This window comes from Coffea arabica, chromosome 4c (genome assembly GCF_036785885.1).
Source record: "Coffea arabica cultivar ET-39 chromosome 4c, Coffea Arabica ET-39 HiFi, whole genome shotgun sequence".
Classification (NCBI taxonomy): Eukaryota; Viridiplantae; Streptophyta; class Magnoliopsida; order Gentianales; family Rubiaceae; genus Coffea; species Coffea arabica.
Genome location: NC_092316.1, coordinates 10327827 through 10345790, shown reverse-complemented (window position 1 = coordinate 10345790; position 17964 = coordinate 10327827). Strand labels below are relative to the sequence as shown.

The 17964-nt window shown below is 35.3% G+C and overlaps 3 protein-coding genes and 1 long non-coding RNA gene across 4 annotated transcripts; all 4 read left to right on the top strand.

The window, feature by feature from the left end:
* The first annotated feature begins 1104 nt into the window (after positions 1-1104).
* On the top strand, positions 1105-4433 carry LOC113739402 (norfluorocurarine oxidase-like). Its single transcript, XM_027266611.2, has 2 exons — positions 1105-2148; positions 3679-4433. The coding sequence occupies exons 1-2, from the start codon at positions 1219-1221 to the stop codon at positions 4288-4290; spliced, it is 1542 nt and encodes a 513-aa protein (XP_027122412.1). The 5' UTR covers positions 1105-1218; the 3' UTR covers positions 4291-4433.
* Positions 4434-5990: 1557 nt separating this feature from the next.
* LOC113739531 (uncharacterized) lies at positions 5991-6799 on the top strand. Its single transcript, XR_011812727.1, has 2 exons — positions 5991-6411; positions 6610-6799. It is a non-coding gene; the product is annotated as an uncharacterized lncRNA (long non-coding RNA).
* Positions 6800-9015: 2216 nt separating this feature from the next.
* On the top strand, positions 9016-12938 carry LOC113740345 (norfluorocurarine oxidase-like). The gene is made up of 2 exons (XM_027267948.2): positions 9016-9976; positions 12189-12938. The coding sequence occupies exons 1-2, from the start codon at positions 9062-9064 to the stop codon at positions 12798-12800; spliced, it is 1527 nt and encodes a 508-aa protein (XP_027123749.2). The 5' UTR covers positions 9016-9061; the 3' UTR covers positions 12801-12938.
* A 1969-nt stretch (positions 12939-14907) lies between these two features.
* Positions 14908-17065, top strand: LOC113738743 (cytochrome P450 736A117-like). Its single transcript, XM_027265999.2, has 2 exons — positions 14908-15958; positions 16152-17065. Exons 1-2 carry the CDS (start codon positions 14999-15001, stop codon positions 16758-16760), a joined length of 1569 nt encoding a protein of 522 aa, XP_027121800.2. The 5' UTR covers positions 14908-14998; the 3' UTR covers positions 16761-17065.
* Positions 17066-17964: the final 899 nt, after the last annotated feature.

The following is a 17964-nucleotide window of genomic DNA, read 5'->3' as shown; positions in this document are numbered from 1 at the left end:
TATGATATACCGATTCGAACATGAGCAATCGTCAATGCATGGGCAATTGGAAGAGACCCTTTGCTTTGGGAGAAGCCAGAGGAATTTCAGCCAGAGAGATTTCTGAGTGTTAGTTAAGCTTTGCAGTGACCCTGATATTATTAATATTGGAGAGGGACATAAGCCTTTCCTTTTTTTTTGTTATTTTTGCTGCTAATTTCAAGATCATAAATGATGCTAGGTGTGTGGATTTGGATGAAAGCAAATCAATAATATAACCTTTGCAATTTCCGAAAGACATATGGAACGAAACTTTTGGCGGAGTCAAGAGTGAGCCCACACTTAAGGGCTTCTCGTCCAAATTATTCACAACCACAATCTAAAAGCCTATCAACGACCTTTTCAGTTTTATTGCTGATCTTTCAAATCAATGGCACTGAAGAATCGTCGTAAAAAAAAATCGTGTAAAATTAATTGCAAATAGCAAAATCCCATTAGTTTTGGATATTTTAATTTGCTCTCTTCAATTCTTCGTTTGGTTTTAATCTTCCCTGACCTCTTCAAATATCCTATGCTTCTTCTGGAGTCCAGAAGCTATGTTGGTAATCATATTCATTCATAGTATATTTCGCATTAGCATACTAAAGTTACATCCCCCAAAGTCTTTGTTAACTTCCGAACAAAGATTTCTGTTTAGTATTAGCTTTAATCACTGTGAGATTTCTGTTGACATGATTTTGGAGATTGAATGGGAATTTTAAGATTGCACGAGATCCTTTTTTTTCCCCAAAACTTTTTGTGAAAGAGTAAATTATGCTAGCAAAGTGACACGTCATATAATCTTTAGATGTAAAATGTCTAAACCAATAGCTCAAATTCCAAGTGCTTAATCAATTTCAACATGTATGATTGTGCGAATATAAGTCCAATCCAATTTTTGGAATTTGCTTACGAGTAGGACTTATCATCCAAAATTTGTTCTTCCACTACAGCCACTAAAGTCAAAAAATGGGCCAGGCGCTATAGATATTGTTTCCAATGTGTGGCATTGATTCATTTACTGAGGAAGCATTTGCAACCGTCACAAACTGAAATTTCAAGGATCATCAGAACAGAAGCAGAATTCTGGTGATCCTTTTCAACTTAATCAAGTAGGCATATATATAGCCAATTGTAGCAGCAACAACAAATTTCTGCTTTCTTGATTTGGCCCTTTCTCCAATTTTCGAGAAGCATGTAATGGCGTTGATTCTGGATCTTACATTTTCCTCTCTTCTTCCCGTGGCTTTGCTACTTCTAACCCTTTTTATATGGTTCTATGCTTCTTCTAAACCCCAACAAAGGCTGCCACCTTCTCCATCAAAGTTTCCAGTTGTTGGAAATCTTTTCCAACTCGGGCTATATCCTCACCGCAAACTTCAATCATTATCAAGAAAATATGGTTCCCTCATGCTGGTTCATTTTGGCAGCAAGCCGGTGGTTATTGCCTCTTCAGCTGATGCAGCTTGTGAAATCATGAGAACCCATGATTTAGTCTTTGCTAACAGGCCTAAAACAAGCATGAGTGATAGGCTTCTATATGGCAGCAAGGATATCGCAGCCTCACCTTACGGTGAGTATTGGAGGCAAGTGAGAAGTATTTGTGTGCTCCAGCTTCTAAGTCATAAGCGGGTTCAATCATTTCGATTTGTACGAGAGGAAGAGACTTCACTTATGGTTGAAAAGATTAGAAGTTTTTCGGCTTCTTCGCCGCCTTTATCGGCCATAAACTTGAGTGATCTTCTTATGACACTGACAAATGATGTGATTTGTAGGGTGGCCTTGGGGAGGAAGTACAGTGATAGGGAAGATGGAAGCAAAAGTATGCAAATCATGAAGGAATTTGCTGAGTTGTTAGGTACTATTGATATAGGGGATTTTGTTCCATGGCTTGGATGGGTGAGACGTCTTAATGATTTGGATGCTAAAGTGGAAAAAGTTGTTAAGCAACTTGATGAATTTCTGGAGGGTGTCATCAAGGAGCACAAAGATAGGAAAAATGGAAAGGCAAACACTGATGATATTATAGAGGGAAAAGGCTCAGATTTGGTGGATATCTTGCTTGAAATTCAGGGGGAAAAGTCGACAGGCTTTACACTCGAACTTGACAGTCTCAAAGCAATCATTTTGGTAAGAAATCTTGTATATAGGTACTCCAACCATAAACTCATTAGGCTATCCTACCGTACTGGCTTAATGCCATCTCTCTTTTCCTGAAAATCTTTTTGTGTATAGCTGATCTAAACTTGGAATACCTTCATTTTATTATTCAATTTGCATTAAATTTTAAAGATTTTTCTAATGGTTGTCCAGTGAGTATTGATTTAATACATTTAAATTACAAATAATTTATCATGTGAATTTACACAATCACAATTATTGCATATTTTTGCATTTAGACACTTTTTCAAATTAACTACACTTTTTTAAAAAGAACTAATACTTGAACCCCCTCTTAATGAGCACCAATTATTCAAACTAGTTTTTGGACAAAATACAGTTTGCCCCTATCTGGTATAGTTATTTTTCACATAATTCCCTATAGTTTTAAAAGCTATATATAACTCTTTTATAGTTTTGATAAAAGTGTCAAAGTGAAAGAAATTATCATTCATAACGGTACCTATGAAAATATTAAAATTAGCCTCATTTAAAAACTAAAATGGTTGAAATGATCAAAATATAGAAACATAATATGCATGATACTTTAATCCCATATAATTTTATATTTTATTATATAACCCCATTATACTTTTGTGCTTTACCATATAACTCCCTTATAGATGTCAAAATATATGCATAACCCTCATGTGGTTAATAAATAATTTTTAACTTTACATTGGAGTATTTTTTATATTTTAGTTGATTCCATTATGGATTACAAAATCCATCACTTTGATATTTTAGTCCAAATCATGAGGGGGGTTATGTATAGTTTTCGAAATTATAGGGGAGTTATATAAAAAGTACTAAACCATGGGGAGTCAAAGTGTAATTTGTGTCTAGTTTTTAAAATGAATAAAGGTTAGTTTGGATGGCGATGGTTTTCACAAATTTAATCTTGAAAATACGTTCTCCAATTATTTTCTATCTCACACATACATGTTAGAAGCCGGTACAATAACAATAATATGTAGTTGAACACACTTTTGAAAATAAGTGTAAATTTATTGTCAAGCAGATGGGGTCTGCTAAAGAATTTTCAATGAATTACTTTCCTCTCTACTGGTTTGCATGTTGGACGGTTTTTCATAGTAATTCATTCCACGGATAAGTACATTTGGATAAAGGATCATAGGCATTAACAAGTAGAGCTTTTCCTACAGAAATTTCAACCATGAAGGTTTTTAGCTTGTTCGAAGGTAGAACAAAATTATACTATTTGATGAACTGTGTATACAACTAAAATTCAGTATGCAGTATGTTGTATGCACCACTTATTTGTATATTAGCAGGCTGAGGAATATTACATACTTCAGCTTTAACACATCAATTGATACAATGCCAAACCAAACTGTTTTATCTGTATTTAATGATGTTCACCATTGATGAGCTAAACTTCTTACAAATGTTTTCCTCATATTAGTTTCTCAACTTTCAATGAGATTTTCTTTTTCAATTAAACAACATCTGTTTTTCTTCTTCACTTTCTATGATTAGGACATGTTCGCTGCTGGGACTGATACAACACACACAGTTATGAATTGGGCAATGACCGAACTCTTGAGGCACCCAAAAATCTTGGAGAAATTGCAGACTGAGGTGAGACAAGTAGCTCAAGGAAAACCAGAAATCACTGAGGATGATCTAGACAAAATGGACTACTTAAAAGCAGTGATCAAGGAGACTTTACGACTTCATACGCCAGTCCCACTACTCGTTCCTCGAGAATCAACACAACACGTTAAACTTATGGGGTATGATATACCGGCAGGGACACGAGTAATGGTGAACGCTTGGGCGATTGCACGAGATCCATCGCTTTGGAATCAGCCTGAAGAATTTCAGCCAGAGAGGTTCTTGAACAGTACAATCGATTTTCGAGGTTTTAACTTTGAGTTAATTCCATTTGGAGCTGGAAGAAGGGGTTGCCCGGGTACTACCTTTGCTGTGGCTGTCAACGAGCTTGCATTAGCAAAATTGGTACACAAGTTTGATTTTGCATTGCCTGATGGAGTTGAACCAAAGGATTTGGACATGTCTGAATCCACTGGTATCACTATCCATAGAAAAAATCCTCTATTTGCGGTAGCTATTCCACATTCTGGTTAGACACCCTCTTTACCTATCCTTTCCAGTATAAATATGGACCTTATACTGATTTATTCAGTAAAGATCCATCCAGTGGATATCTAATATTGATGTTTGGTGTATTAATTTATCCCTTATCTTACGTACCACAACAAATTTCTGCTTTTTGCTGCCACCTCCTCCCCCCCCCCCCCCCGCCCGGGGGTAACTAGTTTTATTGATGAGGCATGAAACATTGACTGTATACACCAATTAGCATTGTCCTCAGTTGTGGTAGCACAATTAACAAAGCAATGCTTATCAGAATGTTGTCTGCTGATGATGATTGATAATGGTCGAATGATATTCTACCTCTAATTGCAGAAAAAAAAAGATTTGGCCTGCATGGATATGCAAAGATGCAATTGAAAATTTGAAATAGTCAATCAACTTGGAGTTTTGAGCTTTTGACCTTTCAAGATTAAACCTCCTTCACGATCAATTCTTATTATCCACTATCACATATAGTAACCTTTAAGTAATATCCATTGTTAATCGATGACTACATATTTATACTACTGCGTTCACGTGTATGAAGTAATTCCATTATTGAACCAAACATAATTTGAACAAGGAGTATATATGTGTAAGTAAAACTTTAATTGGGTTCAATTCCGATGGTAATCTTCAAGATTTATTATTGACAAAGACAACTTACTCTTTTGTTTCTCCTAAAAAAAAAAAAATTACTTTTGTACATTAATATGTGTTTGAAATATTCAAGAGTCAAGCCACACGCATGGATTTGTTATTTAAACACAACCATAACCTCAAGAGGCTAATCAAGGACCTTTGCATTTTCATTGCTAATTTGTTCATTTTGGATTTTTCATTGTGTCTTCTCCTTATCTTGGTCTTACTCTTCCTATGCTTCTTCAAGATTAGGCAAATAGCCAATTATAGCACTTAAAAAAAGAAAAATAAAATTTGGCTTTCTTCCATTTCCTAATTTTGAAGAAGTTAAGGGAGACGGGAGGAAGGAAAGGGAGAAAGAGTGAGAGAGAAGAGAGGAGGAGGGCAGGGGTGGAGGTAGGGGGGATTTTTATTTTTAAAAATATCCCAACAATAATATTTAAAATTCTAAAAACACTCCAATAAAAAACTATAGTAACAATTTTTTCATATATACTGTTATAGTAAAATTTATGAAAATCAGGTCTAAAAATATCTAATCCATACAGAGCTTTAGTAATAAACAGTATTTTGTAGAAGACTAAAATTATATTCTACTTGTACCTGGAGTTCAACATTTTGTTTTGCGTAATTAGAATTTTTTTCTGTCAATTAGCTACATTTATACTACCCTATTCTAGGAGAGAGGGGGAATCTAAATGGGTTGTATAAGGAGTTAGATGGAAGACGAGCTCATCTAAACTAAAGAGGTGATCTAACACACTTCTTAGATTTTTTTTAATTGCAGGGTAGGAGATAAAATCAATCACAGAGTATCAAAAAAAGAGAACAAATTATTATGCTACCCTATTAGTTTTGTTTTGTTATGGTATACAATTCAACGTTAACTTTCAGATAAACAATCATATAAATCCACGTCAACTTTGAAATAGAAAAGATGTGTTTGAATGTCATTTTCTTCAACTTTGAATGTCATTTTTTTCAATAAAACAGCAGTTCCTTTTTCTTTTTCAAATCCCATGATTAGGACGTGTTTGGTGCAGGACTGATGCAATATGGAGTGGCCAATGACTGAACTTCTGAGGCACCCCAAAATCCTGGAGAAATTGCAAACTGAGCTAAGACAAATAACTGAAGGAAAATCAGAAATCAGTGAAGATGATTTAGACGAAATGGAGTACTTGAAAGCAGTGTTCAAGGAGACTTTACGACTTCATACTTCAATCTCATTATTTCGTTCGTCGAGAATCAACTAAACACGTTTGGATAATGGGGTATGATATACCAGCAGGTGCAGCAGTAATGGTAAATGCTTGGGCAATTGCACGAGATCCATTGCTTGGAATCAGCCTGCAGAATTTCAGCCAGAGAGGTTTTAACTCTGAGTTAATTCCATTTGGTGCTGGACGCAGGGGTTGCCCTGGTACTACCTTTGTTGTGGCTGTCAACAAGCTTGCATTGGCAAAACTGGTATACAAGTTAGAGGCCTTCTTTACCTATCTTTTCAAGTATAAATGTGGACCTTATACTGATCTATTCTTATACTGATCTATTCTCCAAATAACCAGACAGCATATATCTAGTGTTGGCAAACTGTATTTAAGCTACTGATCAATAATTAAAAAAGGTTTGTATACTGAGTTATCTCTTATTATGCCTATCCAACAGTTCAGCTGCAGGATATCTCTGAGTTGGATGTAGAATTTGCATCAATTTGGGAACATCAGAGAGGAGGATGCTTTCTGTATCTAACAGTTGAAAATTTGTAACAACAGAAAATTGTAATTAAATCCCTCGTTTCGAAGGAATAACAGTTCAAATTCCCTATGATTGATTTTGGAAAACTGTACTTCTTTCATTTGATAAGATGTTGCAGTGCATAATTGCGTCAAGGAACTACTTTTATCAGCAAAACCTTTTTTTTTCCTGTTTCTTGAGGGCTATTATGCAAAACTATGAATGGCTTGATGATTCGATTACTCTATGATATTACGAGTGCAGAGAGAGTGCCATGGGGCTATTCCATCTTAGCATAGCTTCAAATGCTATATATAGCGTTTTGGAGCAGAAATTTTATTGTATAACAAATAAAACCAAGTAAAGCAAAATATTTTGGTTATCCAATGAGTTAGACTAATCATTAGTTTTTGAAAGGCGTAACAATTGTCAAATTTACTGTAGATAAAACTCATAATCTTCAAATCACGTGGTTAGATCTGTGATGGTCCCATCACACTCACCTACAGAAGCCAGTATTATGAACATAAACCAATTACAGCTTAATCAGCTCATGGTAATACATTTCATGAGGTAATACTCTACACTCTTTTTTTTTTTTTTTTTTTTGTCAAACGAGGTAATACTTTATATTCGAATATTCCTAGAGTTGAAGAATATCGTGCCTTGGTAGAAAAAGTTAATTAATAAAATTTCCAAATATTAGTTCCTCAAAATTCCGAAAGAAAATCCAAACTCAAAAGTCACAAGCATATGGTGCATGTATACTATTAAACATTAGTTCAAACTTTTTTTTTTTTGTCGCAACAATAACAATCGTATAACCTACTCTAATTTAGTTTAAGGGGAGGGGGAATCGACGGGAAACCGTTGAAAAACGCCACCCGAAGGTGATAGTTACAATTAAATGGCAAGTTTAGCAGGAGGCAAGGGTTGAATCCTTAACCTCTCAACTTTCCAAGACTTATAAGTCTTAGGATTGGCAAACATTAGTTCAAACTTGAAAATACGAAAATTGCATGTCAAATTTTCTTCAAAGACACAAAATGATAGCTATAATTGATTGTGGCAACCTAGACGGAGTTACCTATTTTTGTACCTAACCGTTGAAATTTTGTTACATAATTTGACAAGACGTGCGTGGCAACAAGGAGAATCAACTGCCGGCTGTGGACAATGGCCGAAAGGGAATATTCGATGTTCCGGCTTTCTTCATCCAAGGAGAAAAGGATATGCTATGCTAAACGTCTTTTTCCTATTTCTTGGAATCAAATTTTGCAAAATGTGAATGGTTATTTTTTCACGAAGGAGTTTTCTCCATGATTCCAATACCATAGGTCCAAGAGCGTTGGGAAAGGAGTACCGATACACTCACATAATATCAGAATTGGCTCAAGACAAATTTCTCTTTTTTCAAGTACTAGTTAAAATAGGAATAAATCAAATCACCAACTAATAATGCCAACAGTGATAATAAAATATAGGAAAAATAAAAGGCACAGGACACTAATATTTTTACGTTAAAAATTCAAATTGAAAAAAATCACGAGATCTAGTTCAGTCAAAAATCTCTACTATCACAATAATAGAAATACACAGATCTACCTGAAAATATTCGAATGACAATAATATTACCAATATCAACCAAGGGAAATTACTATAAAATCACCCCTAAAATTATAACTATCAAAGATGAATAGAGTTCGACGAGAGAATCGCATGAATAAAATTTCATCTCAATTGAATTTCAAATCACATTTCAATTGAGGTTTCAAAGTTGCAAAGAACTTTCTCTGTCTAGCTCTCACTCTTTCTCCCTCTTTGTCTCCATCTTGAATTATGCGGCTGGAAATCTTCTCACAAGAAGGAAAGTCTCCTTGTGGCTGCTCCTTATATTTTTTCTCGGTTTTCCAGTCTTGTGGCTGAAGCTTTTTTACTCCTTTTAAGAATGAAAACCTACGTGTTTGTTTTTGTGTGATTTGGCCCACAAATATGCTGGCCCACAACCAACAAAGAGATAAATCAGAGACCAATAATATAAATCAGACAAAAATACCATAGCTCCAAAAGATAAATCAGAGACCAATCAATTAATTTTGTCCTGTGTAACGCGTGGCTCGTTTCTTTTTTATCTTTAAATATAGGTGAAAGATTTTGAATTTAAAATCTCCCACTTACACTACTTTTATTTATATTATTTAATTCATTCCTCCCACATATAATATGCTCGGGCTTAAATCATCCCTCGTACTAAATAATTAAATGTACATTTCTGGTCCTAATGTTGTCAGGTGTATTATTGGGATTTCAATTCTAAAAGCAGTCTGTAATCTTATATAAGAAGAGTAGCCCATTAATAGGCAAACATAAGATCATATACACCATGGCGTTCTCTTTTGATCTTTTATTTTTCTCAGTTTGCTCAGTTGTATTCCCTCTAGCCCTTTTGAAATGGTTCTATGCTGCTTCTAAACCCCAAAAAAAGCTGCCACCATCTCCACCAAAGCTCCCAATAATTGGAAATATTCACCAGCTTGGCTTGCTTCCGCACAGATCCCTCCAATCATTGTCAAGAAAATATGGCCCACTCATGCTACTTCATTTTGGAAGCAAGCCAGTGCTGGTAGCCTCTTCCGCTGATGCAGCTAGCCAGATCATGAAAACCCATGATCTGGTTTTTTCAAACAGGCCTAAATCGAGCGTTAAAGACAGACTATTCTACGGAAGTAAGGACGTAGTATTTACACCGTATGGTGACTATTGGAGACAAGCCAAAAGCATTTGTGTGCTGCATCTTTTGAGTAACAAAAGGGTTCAGTCATATCAGCATGTTAGAGAAGAAGAGACTTCACTCATGATCCAAAAGATCAGCCAGATGTGTTCTTCTTCACCTGTAAACTTAACTGAAATATTTGTAACTCTCACAAATGATATAATTTGTAGGGTTGCCCTGGGGAGGAAGTATAGTGAGGAAGAAAAAGGGAGGAAAATTATGGAAAATTTGAGGGTTTTTGTTGAGTTAATGGGTGTTTTTGATGTAGGAGACTACATACCTTGGCTTTCATGGGTTAATCGTTTCAATGGTTTGGACTTGAAAGTGGAGAAATTTGTTAAGCTGATTGATGAATTTCTTGAGGGTGTGATAGAAGAGCACATAAATAAGAGGAAAGGTGAGGCTGAAAGTGACCATTCCGTTGAGGCAAGATGCCTAGACTTTGTGGACATTCTGATCGAGGTTAATAAGGAAAGAACTATCGGCTTCGCTTTTGGCCGTGATGATATGAAAGCCATCATCCTGGTAAATTAGATCTCTCTCCATCTCTTTAATTGCACCGCACTATGAGAATTTATAATTAGTTTCAACTCTGAAAAGAATTATGTTTATTAGTAATAAATCATCTAGTACTAGTTTTGAAGGTAGTGACTTGCACTGGGCTGGAAACTTTGGATTTTGTTTGGTACTGTCATACAAATGTTTTTAGTTTAGTTGACTTGGACATGACAACTTATTAAATGGCATCCTCCTCCTTTACACCGATGTGCAAGATCAAAATCTATTTGGTTTGTAAGGTTTACTGAATTCAATATTATTAAACTCGGATGGTTGAATGAACCGGATGAGCTTTTTGTTCATGCCTTCATGGTTCAACCACTAATTCAATTAAATGTTTTCTCATTTTAGATATAATTAGAAAATTTGAATAATACCAATTATATAAAGGGAAAAAATTTCTAGTGGCTAGCCTGTTCAACAGTTGGAGTTTTACCAGGTTTGTCCGGTTTGATCGGTTTATGTTTGAGTTTGACTCTTTTTTTAATTTTTTTTCTTGCTTTAACATAAAATCTTGTGAATGGCAATCGGGTCAGATATGGGTTGACGGGTCGGGTTGAGACCCATGTACGATAGACAATCAACTGACCCAAACACGATCCATCAACTCACAACGGGTTAGAATATTTGACCTGAATCCGAAATTTTTTGGTTGGCGGATCACCTGAATGACCCAAAACATAATTTCAATTTACTAATTTACCATTGTAGTTTTTAACAGAACTAATTTCACACAAGACTAATTGCATAATGAAGTAATAAAAATCTCGAAAAACAATTTCAAACCCAATCTGAAATAAATTAAAATACCGTAAAAGTGTTTTTATCTCAAACCAGATCTAAAATAAATTAAGACATTATAAAATTAGAAAATAATGTAATACATCATTTGTCCAAACATAATGATTCCAACTTCACACAAGTTTAACAAATTCATTTAGGATTAAGTGGTTAATGCCTTTGGAAAAAAAGAATAACTTAGTTTAGTTAGATAAAATATTTTTATATTTATTAAATTATTTTTAATTCATAAACAGGTTAATAGGTCAACCCATGGGTGACCTGAATTCGACATATTTTCTTTTTTGGTTCATTAGGTTTGACCTGATTCTGTCCAACAATTGTATGGAATTTTTTTTTTGCATATCATATAAAAAATGAAAACAAAAGATTACGCGGTAGAAATTCCATGTAAACAAAAGATTCTGAAAGCAAAAAATGTGCAAATTCCATGTAAACAAAAGATTAACATACTAGAACAAAAAATAAAAGTCATAAAAATACCGAGGATAATTAAGTCAAATATGTATTAATTGTATTCTATTCTGACATCTAAATATTGATCACACTAAATAATGAAGAATGAATAATGATAGATATTTATCCCTGCCATTTTGGGTAGAAGACCTTTTTATTTTGGACATTACTGCGGCATACCAAACAAGAGGTATGATATTAAATAAACATACAAAAAGGGTTGACTCACTATAAAATTTCTAAAATTACCACACAACTCTGAATATATACACTCTTTAGTATATTTAATTTATATCAAAATTACTATGAATGTATGTAATCACACTCATTTTCGTCCCTTATATTTGAATATCTTCCCTTGTTATCAGATTAAAAGAAAAATTCATCCCTTGCATTTGAATACCTTCTCTTGTAAAAAACACCTCAATGGTTGCTTGGGTTAACCGAACTTTATGCACTTAAACTTGAGACCATTTAATGTTTCCAAAACGATAAGGTTTAAGGTTTTGTTATCTGTCCAGTGATGCAAAAAACTTGACATGCATCAAACTTCAGACTGAAATAAATGTATAACATGGTAACTTTTAAATTTACATGTAGCTAACCCTATTAATCTTTTGACAAGTTCAACTCTACTACGTAAATCTTCAGCTTTTGCACTTCAGGATTGAGTTTCTAAAATTAGATTGCATACCAGAACTGCAGATTTTGGAGGAAAAAAGAGCAATAATAATCAACATTTTAGAGGGAAAAGCAACATAATATTTCGTCTTGTACGTGGAAATTAAACGCTTATTGCGATAGTATGAATATTGCCAATTTTTTTTTTTGAAATTGGAAATTTAGATAAAAAAAAAAAAAAAAAAAAAAAAAGCATCTATGCATGTTCTAAAGCAACACTTTCTTTCATTCCGTCATGCAGGACGTGTTTGGCGGTGGAACTGACACAACACATTCGGTTATGGAATGGGCAATGTCAGAACTGCTAAAGAAACCTATAACCCTGCAGAAATTGCAGGCCGAGGTAAGAGAAGTGACCCAGGGAAAACCAGAAATAACTCAAGATGATTTGGAGAAGATGAGATACTTAAAAGCAGTGATTAAAGAAACTCTACGATGTCATGTTCCTGCTCCATTACTGGTTCCTCGAGAATCAACTCGAGACATCAAAATAATGGGGTGTGATATACCAGCAGGCACACTAGTGTTGGTGAATGCTAGTGCAATTGCAAGAGACCCCATTCTGTGGGAGAACCCTGAGGAATTTCAACCTGAGAGGTTTTTGAATTCCAAAATAGATTTTCGAGGCCTTAACTTTGAGTTAATTCCTTTTGGTTCTGGACGAAGGGTTTGCCCGGGAATCAACTTCGCCATATCCGTAAATGAACTTGCATTGGCAAAATTGGTCAACAAATTTAATTTTGCATTGCCTGATGGAATGAAGCCAGAGGATCTGGACATGACTGAAGCATCCGGTATCACAGTTCACAGAAAACATCCTCTACATGCGATTGCCACTCCATATCTTTGTTAATGGCTTTGTATTCGTATGCTTTCTTTTTTATTTTTGTGATCTTATTTCTAGTGGAAGTTCTCATACTATTAATAAGTGATTGTATTAATATAATTTAAAGAGATAAAGTGATAATAACGCATTCTGAAAGTACCTAAACTTTGCTCCTCCTTAGCATAGTTGCAGCATCCTCAATGCTTTGAATTTCTGCCAGAATAATTGACTGAGAATAAGTTGCAGCATACTCTTTTACTTCTCTACTTTAAGGTTTTGCCTAGGGGTCTAGCTCAATAGCTAAAGAGTAGAAATTAACTCCGCCCACATCGTGAATTCTTAAGAAGTATGCCCATGTTTAATTTATGCTTTGAAGTCCATCGAAGCGTTGCACCGCGGACGAAGTGACCGGGTCAAGGTTATCACCTATGTGGGGCCAAGCCCTGGAAAGTCCCCGGGCCATTTACTGTAGAGATAGAGGCTTGGAAACAAGCAAACTTCTTGCACTTGGGAGTCAATCACATTAATGTGATGGGCTGAGACGCGTGTGGAGCCCTGTCACTCTTGTCCAGAAGTGCCTTGGCCGAAAAACAGTTATTCACTTGGTCCATTGAGGCTAACAGAACGGGGCTTACGATCCGTGGTGTTTACTTTTTGGACCAATAGTGTTTGGATTGTAAGTTATTTGGGATTATTTGAGATATTTTTACTGTAGCACTTTCTGTGATGTGATGTATGTGAGATAAAAAGATATTGGGAAGATAAAAAGGTGTATTGGAAATTGTAAAGATGATATAAGCAAATAAAATTGGGAAAATATGAAGCAATCCAAACAAACCCGTTAGTATTGTTTTATTGGTTTCCCTTTGTTTTTCCGTCGCCAAATTAATGTTCCTGAAGCTAAAATGCGGAAGAATTAATTATTTTCCTCTTTCTTACCCTATAATTTTATTTTTGTTCCATCTATTTGCCAAATTCATTTTGGATTATGGACATATGGATTCATTTTGTATGTTAATTTCCATTCTTTAGTATTGGGTTGTACTATTATTTTGATTATAATGCAGTTGTTGTTTAATCATATTTTTCATTTGTGAAGGGAATCGAGCAAGATTCAATAAAACAAACAGCTAATCAAGATATAAAAATATAAAAAACTCAGGTGAAATTGTTTTAGCTTCTCTCCCTTTTTTCTTACTATCCCAGAGTTATAAATTTTAAGTTGTAGTTTTGTTTGAAATTCTTTAGTTCGATGCATGTAGTAAAAAAAAAAAAAAAAAAAACAGTCCTTGTTGTTCTCATATGTTCTCATGTTGTAAGAGGTTTCGATTTTTCCTTATTTTTCGGGCAATTACATTTTATTCCTTGCGGTTTAGTATTTTTGTACATAACCCTCTATAGTTTCAAAAGTTATACATAATTTTCTCATGATTTGAATTAAAATGTCATAACGAATTCATATAAAATGTCAAAATACCCCTATATAAAGTTGAAAATTATTTATTAACCACAAGAGGGTTATTTGTATATTTTGAAAATCTTAAGGGGATTATATGACAAAATACTAAACCATAAGGGGGTTATATGATAAATATAAAACTATGAGGAGTTAGTGTGTTATGTATATTATGTTTTATATTTTGGTAACTTCAACCATTTTAATTTTTAAACAACGGTGATTTTGACATTTTAAAAGGTTTCATTACGAATGACCATTTTCATCATTTTGACACTTTAATCCAAATTCTGAGGGGTTATATATAATTTTTAAAATTATAGGGGTATCATATACAAAAATACTAAACTATAACGGGGTAAAGTGCAATTTTGTCCTTGTAGCTTTGTCCCTATTTTTTCACACTTGAGATCCTCGGTGACATATTTTCTATGTCAATCCAATGCCACCTACAGTATTGCGCAAAGTGTCCTATTATTATTTACACTTGTGTTAAATCAAACCAAGTTGAATTATTTGAAAATTAAAGTGTAAATAATAACAGGACACTTGACACAATACTATAGGTGACATTGGGTTGGCATAGAAAATATGTCACCGAGAATCCCAAGTGATTTTTCCATCCTCTTTTGTCATTTTTCTGCAAGTCTATCCATATAGATACCACACGCCTGCCAACTGACACAAGCTTGTCCGTACTTGTTTTCCAATTTTTGTCTGAAATCAGAGTCTTGTAGCCTGAGCATTTATACAGGGGAGATTAAAGCAAATGGCAAGCTCATCAGGCTTGGTATCGGAGCTAAAGTTTGATGTATATATGTTTCATCCAATCTTTTTTTCCCTTTTCCCTTTAATCTTACTGTGGTTTCTCTTCAAATTAGTTTCAAATTCGAGAAAGAATCAGCCACCATCGCCACCAGGACTTCCGATTATTGGAAATCTTCATCAGCTAAGCTCACTGCCTCACTATCCTCTCCACTCCTTAGCCCAAAAATATGGTCCAATCATGTTTCTCAAATTTGGTAGTGTTCCAACGGTTGTAGTTTCATCAGCTGATGGAGCTAGCCTAATCATGAAAACCCACGATTTGATTTTCTCTGATAGGCCATTTTCGAGCACAGCTAATAAACTTCTCTATAACATGAAGGATATATCGGTAGCACCCTATGGCGAGTATTGGAGACAGTTAAAGAGTATTTGTGTTCTTCAGCTCCTGAGCAACAAAAAAGTTCAGGCGTTTCGTAATATAAGGGAAGAGGAAACGTCGATTATGATGCAGAAGATTAAAGACGCTTCTTTGGATTCGACACCTGTGAATTTGAGCGAAATGTTTGTTTCGCTGACTAATGATATTGTATGCAGATCGGCTTTTGGGAGGAAATACGGTGGAGGGGAAACTGGAAAGAAATTCAAGCTGCTGTTGGGCGAATTCTTGGAGTTACTGAACGGAGGAAGTTTAGTCAAATCTGTGCCCTGTCTCAGCTGGATTAATCGAGTTAATGGTTACGATGCCAGAGTGGATCGCGTTGCTAGAGAAGTAGATGAGTTCTTGGAGGGCGTGGTCCAGGAAAGGTTGGATGGTGCAGTGGAAAAATATTCCTGCGGGTCAGGTGGTGAGACGATTGATGGTGAAAGCAGAGAAGACTTTCTTGATATTTTGCTGAAAATCTATAAAGATAACGCAACAGGTGTAACCATGGACAGGGACAGCGTCAAAGCTATAATATTGGTAAGCACAATTTTCTCTGCGCAGTGAATATAAAATCATTAAGCTTCATTTTCTGAGTATAAAATCATTAAGCTTCTATAAAATCATTTTTTCTGAATATAAAATCATTAAGCTTCATTAAGCTTCATCTCTGATCATTCTCACGGACAATCAACAAATCATTGATTTTAAGTGTATATCTTTTTTACTGTAGGATGTATTCTCTGCTGGAACTGATACCACGGCTACAGTTGCAGAATGGGCAATGGCAGAGATCTTAAGACACCCCATTGTCCTAAAGAAATTGCAAACTGAAATAAGAGGGGTTGTTGGTGGCAAAGAACAGATATCCGAGGATGACTTGGCCGAGATGCATTATTTGAAAGCAGTGATCAAGGAAACTCTTCGCTTACATCCTCCAATTCCGTTGCTGGTTCCTAGAGAAGCAAGAGAAGATGTCAAAATAATGGGATATGATATCGCAGCTGGTACAATGGTGATCATCAATGCTTGGGGAATAGGTAGAGATCCTGCATATTGGGATGAACCTGTAAACTTTATGCCAGAGAGATTTATGGATTCGTCTATAGATTTCAAAGGGCATGATTTCCAGTTAATCCCATTTGGTGCTGGTAGGAGGGGTTGTCCTGGAATCGCTTTTGCTGTTGCCAGTAATGAACTTGTGTTGGCAAATTTGGTAGGCAAGTTTGATTGGCAATTTCCTGATGGTGCACAGGGAAAAGAGTTGGATATGACAGAATGCCCTGGCGTTGCAGTTCGTCGCAAAATTCCTCTTCTTGTTATTCCATCTCCACTTTCTTGAATTCTTCACATGGCCGAATGCTGCAGATTCTGTATTCTTGTCTCGATACAAATGTTGGATTGATTCTTGAGAAGGGCTGCAATTGCACTGTGCAATAGAAGGTCTAATCTCTGACCGGATTTGAGACCGTCCATTGCACACTGCGGTTACAGATGTCCGAAACCTTGATTCTTACTCTTCATGCACTTTCCCCAGGCCGCTTCTTTCTTGTAATAAAAACAAGTAACTTCATGTATTTATGGCCTTTGCAAATTTCCTCTCGTTACAGTACAGAAAATAAAGAAAAGCTTTCATCTTCGCTATAATTTTGTTCCATGGAAAGGGACTATTGAGAGGGCAATCACATCGTTCGAATGCCAAAGACCGGAATCATTTTTCTTGGGACTTCAACCTTTATTGTTTTAGTTACTAGATCAAAGTCTCGTTCGCTCTATAAGCCAAACCAACCAATTGAACTGAAAGTCTCCGGTTCAACTACGTAGTTTATGCAGTAATCCTACTTCATTTCATCTTCAAAAAATTATAGTATAGAAAATGAGGCGGCACCAAAGTTGTTATCGTGAATAGTACAATGGTAATTATAACTTGTAATGGGGTGGATTAGAGTAATGCCACGACAGCACTCGATTTTTTTTTTTTCTATCGAAAAGCGGCAAACTTTTGGAGCCTCCTGCGAAATTTAAATCCTAAACTCACACATCCCTAAGAACCGATGTGGGACACGACAGCACTCTATTATGCAAGCAAAACATTATGAAATAATCCTGTTGTATAAAATCGATTTAAACAATCTTGTTAGCCGTCAGAAAATTGAAAATTTGAACTTGCCAAGGGACAAGACTAGGGGTGCAAACGAATCGAACCGCTCGCGAGCGGCTCGATTCAAGCTCGACTCGAGCTCGAGCTGGTCGAACCAGAGTCGAGTTTGAGCTCGAGCTCAAAACATTAAGCCCGGCTCGCGAGCTCGAGTATATATATATATTTATTTTTTTATTTTTTATTTTTAATAATAAAATTACATAAATATCCTTAATATTTTATTATTTATTAAGAAAAAATATTATTTTATTTATTTTTTTAAAAATAAGATAATTATTTTTTATTTTTTTCGAGCTTGAACTTGGCTCGAATCGAGTCGAGCTCGAGCTCGAGTTTGAAAATTACCAGCTCGTCGAGCTCGAGCTCGAGCTCGAGTTCGAGTTCA

Bases quoted from the DNA above. Each gene is read 5' to 3' on its own strand.
- LOC113739402 (XM_027266611.2), top strand. From the start codon at position 1,219: ATGGCGTTGATTCTGGATCTTACATTTTCCTCTCTTCTTCCCGTGGCT. The intron at 2,149-3,678 runs GTAAGAAATCTT...TTCTATGATTAG, and splicing joins GTCTCAAAGCAATCATTTTG to GACATGTTCGCTGCTGGGAC.
- LOC113740345 (XM_027267948.2), top strand. From the start codon at position 9,062: ATGGCGTTCTCTTTTGATCTTTTATTTTTCTCAGTTTGCTCAGTTGTA. The intron at 9,977-12,188 runs GTAAATTAGATC...TCCGTCATGCAG, and splicing joins ATATGAAAGCCATCATCCTG to GACGTGTTTGGCGGTGGAAC.
- LOC113738743 (XM_027265999.2), top strand. From the start codon at position 14,999: ATGGCAAGCTCATCAGGCTTGGTATCGGAGCTAAAGTTTGATGTATAT. The intron at 15,959-16,151 runs GTAAGCACAATT...TTTTTACTGTAG, and splicing joins GCGTCAAAGCTATAATATTG to GATGTATTCTCTGCTGGAAC.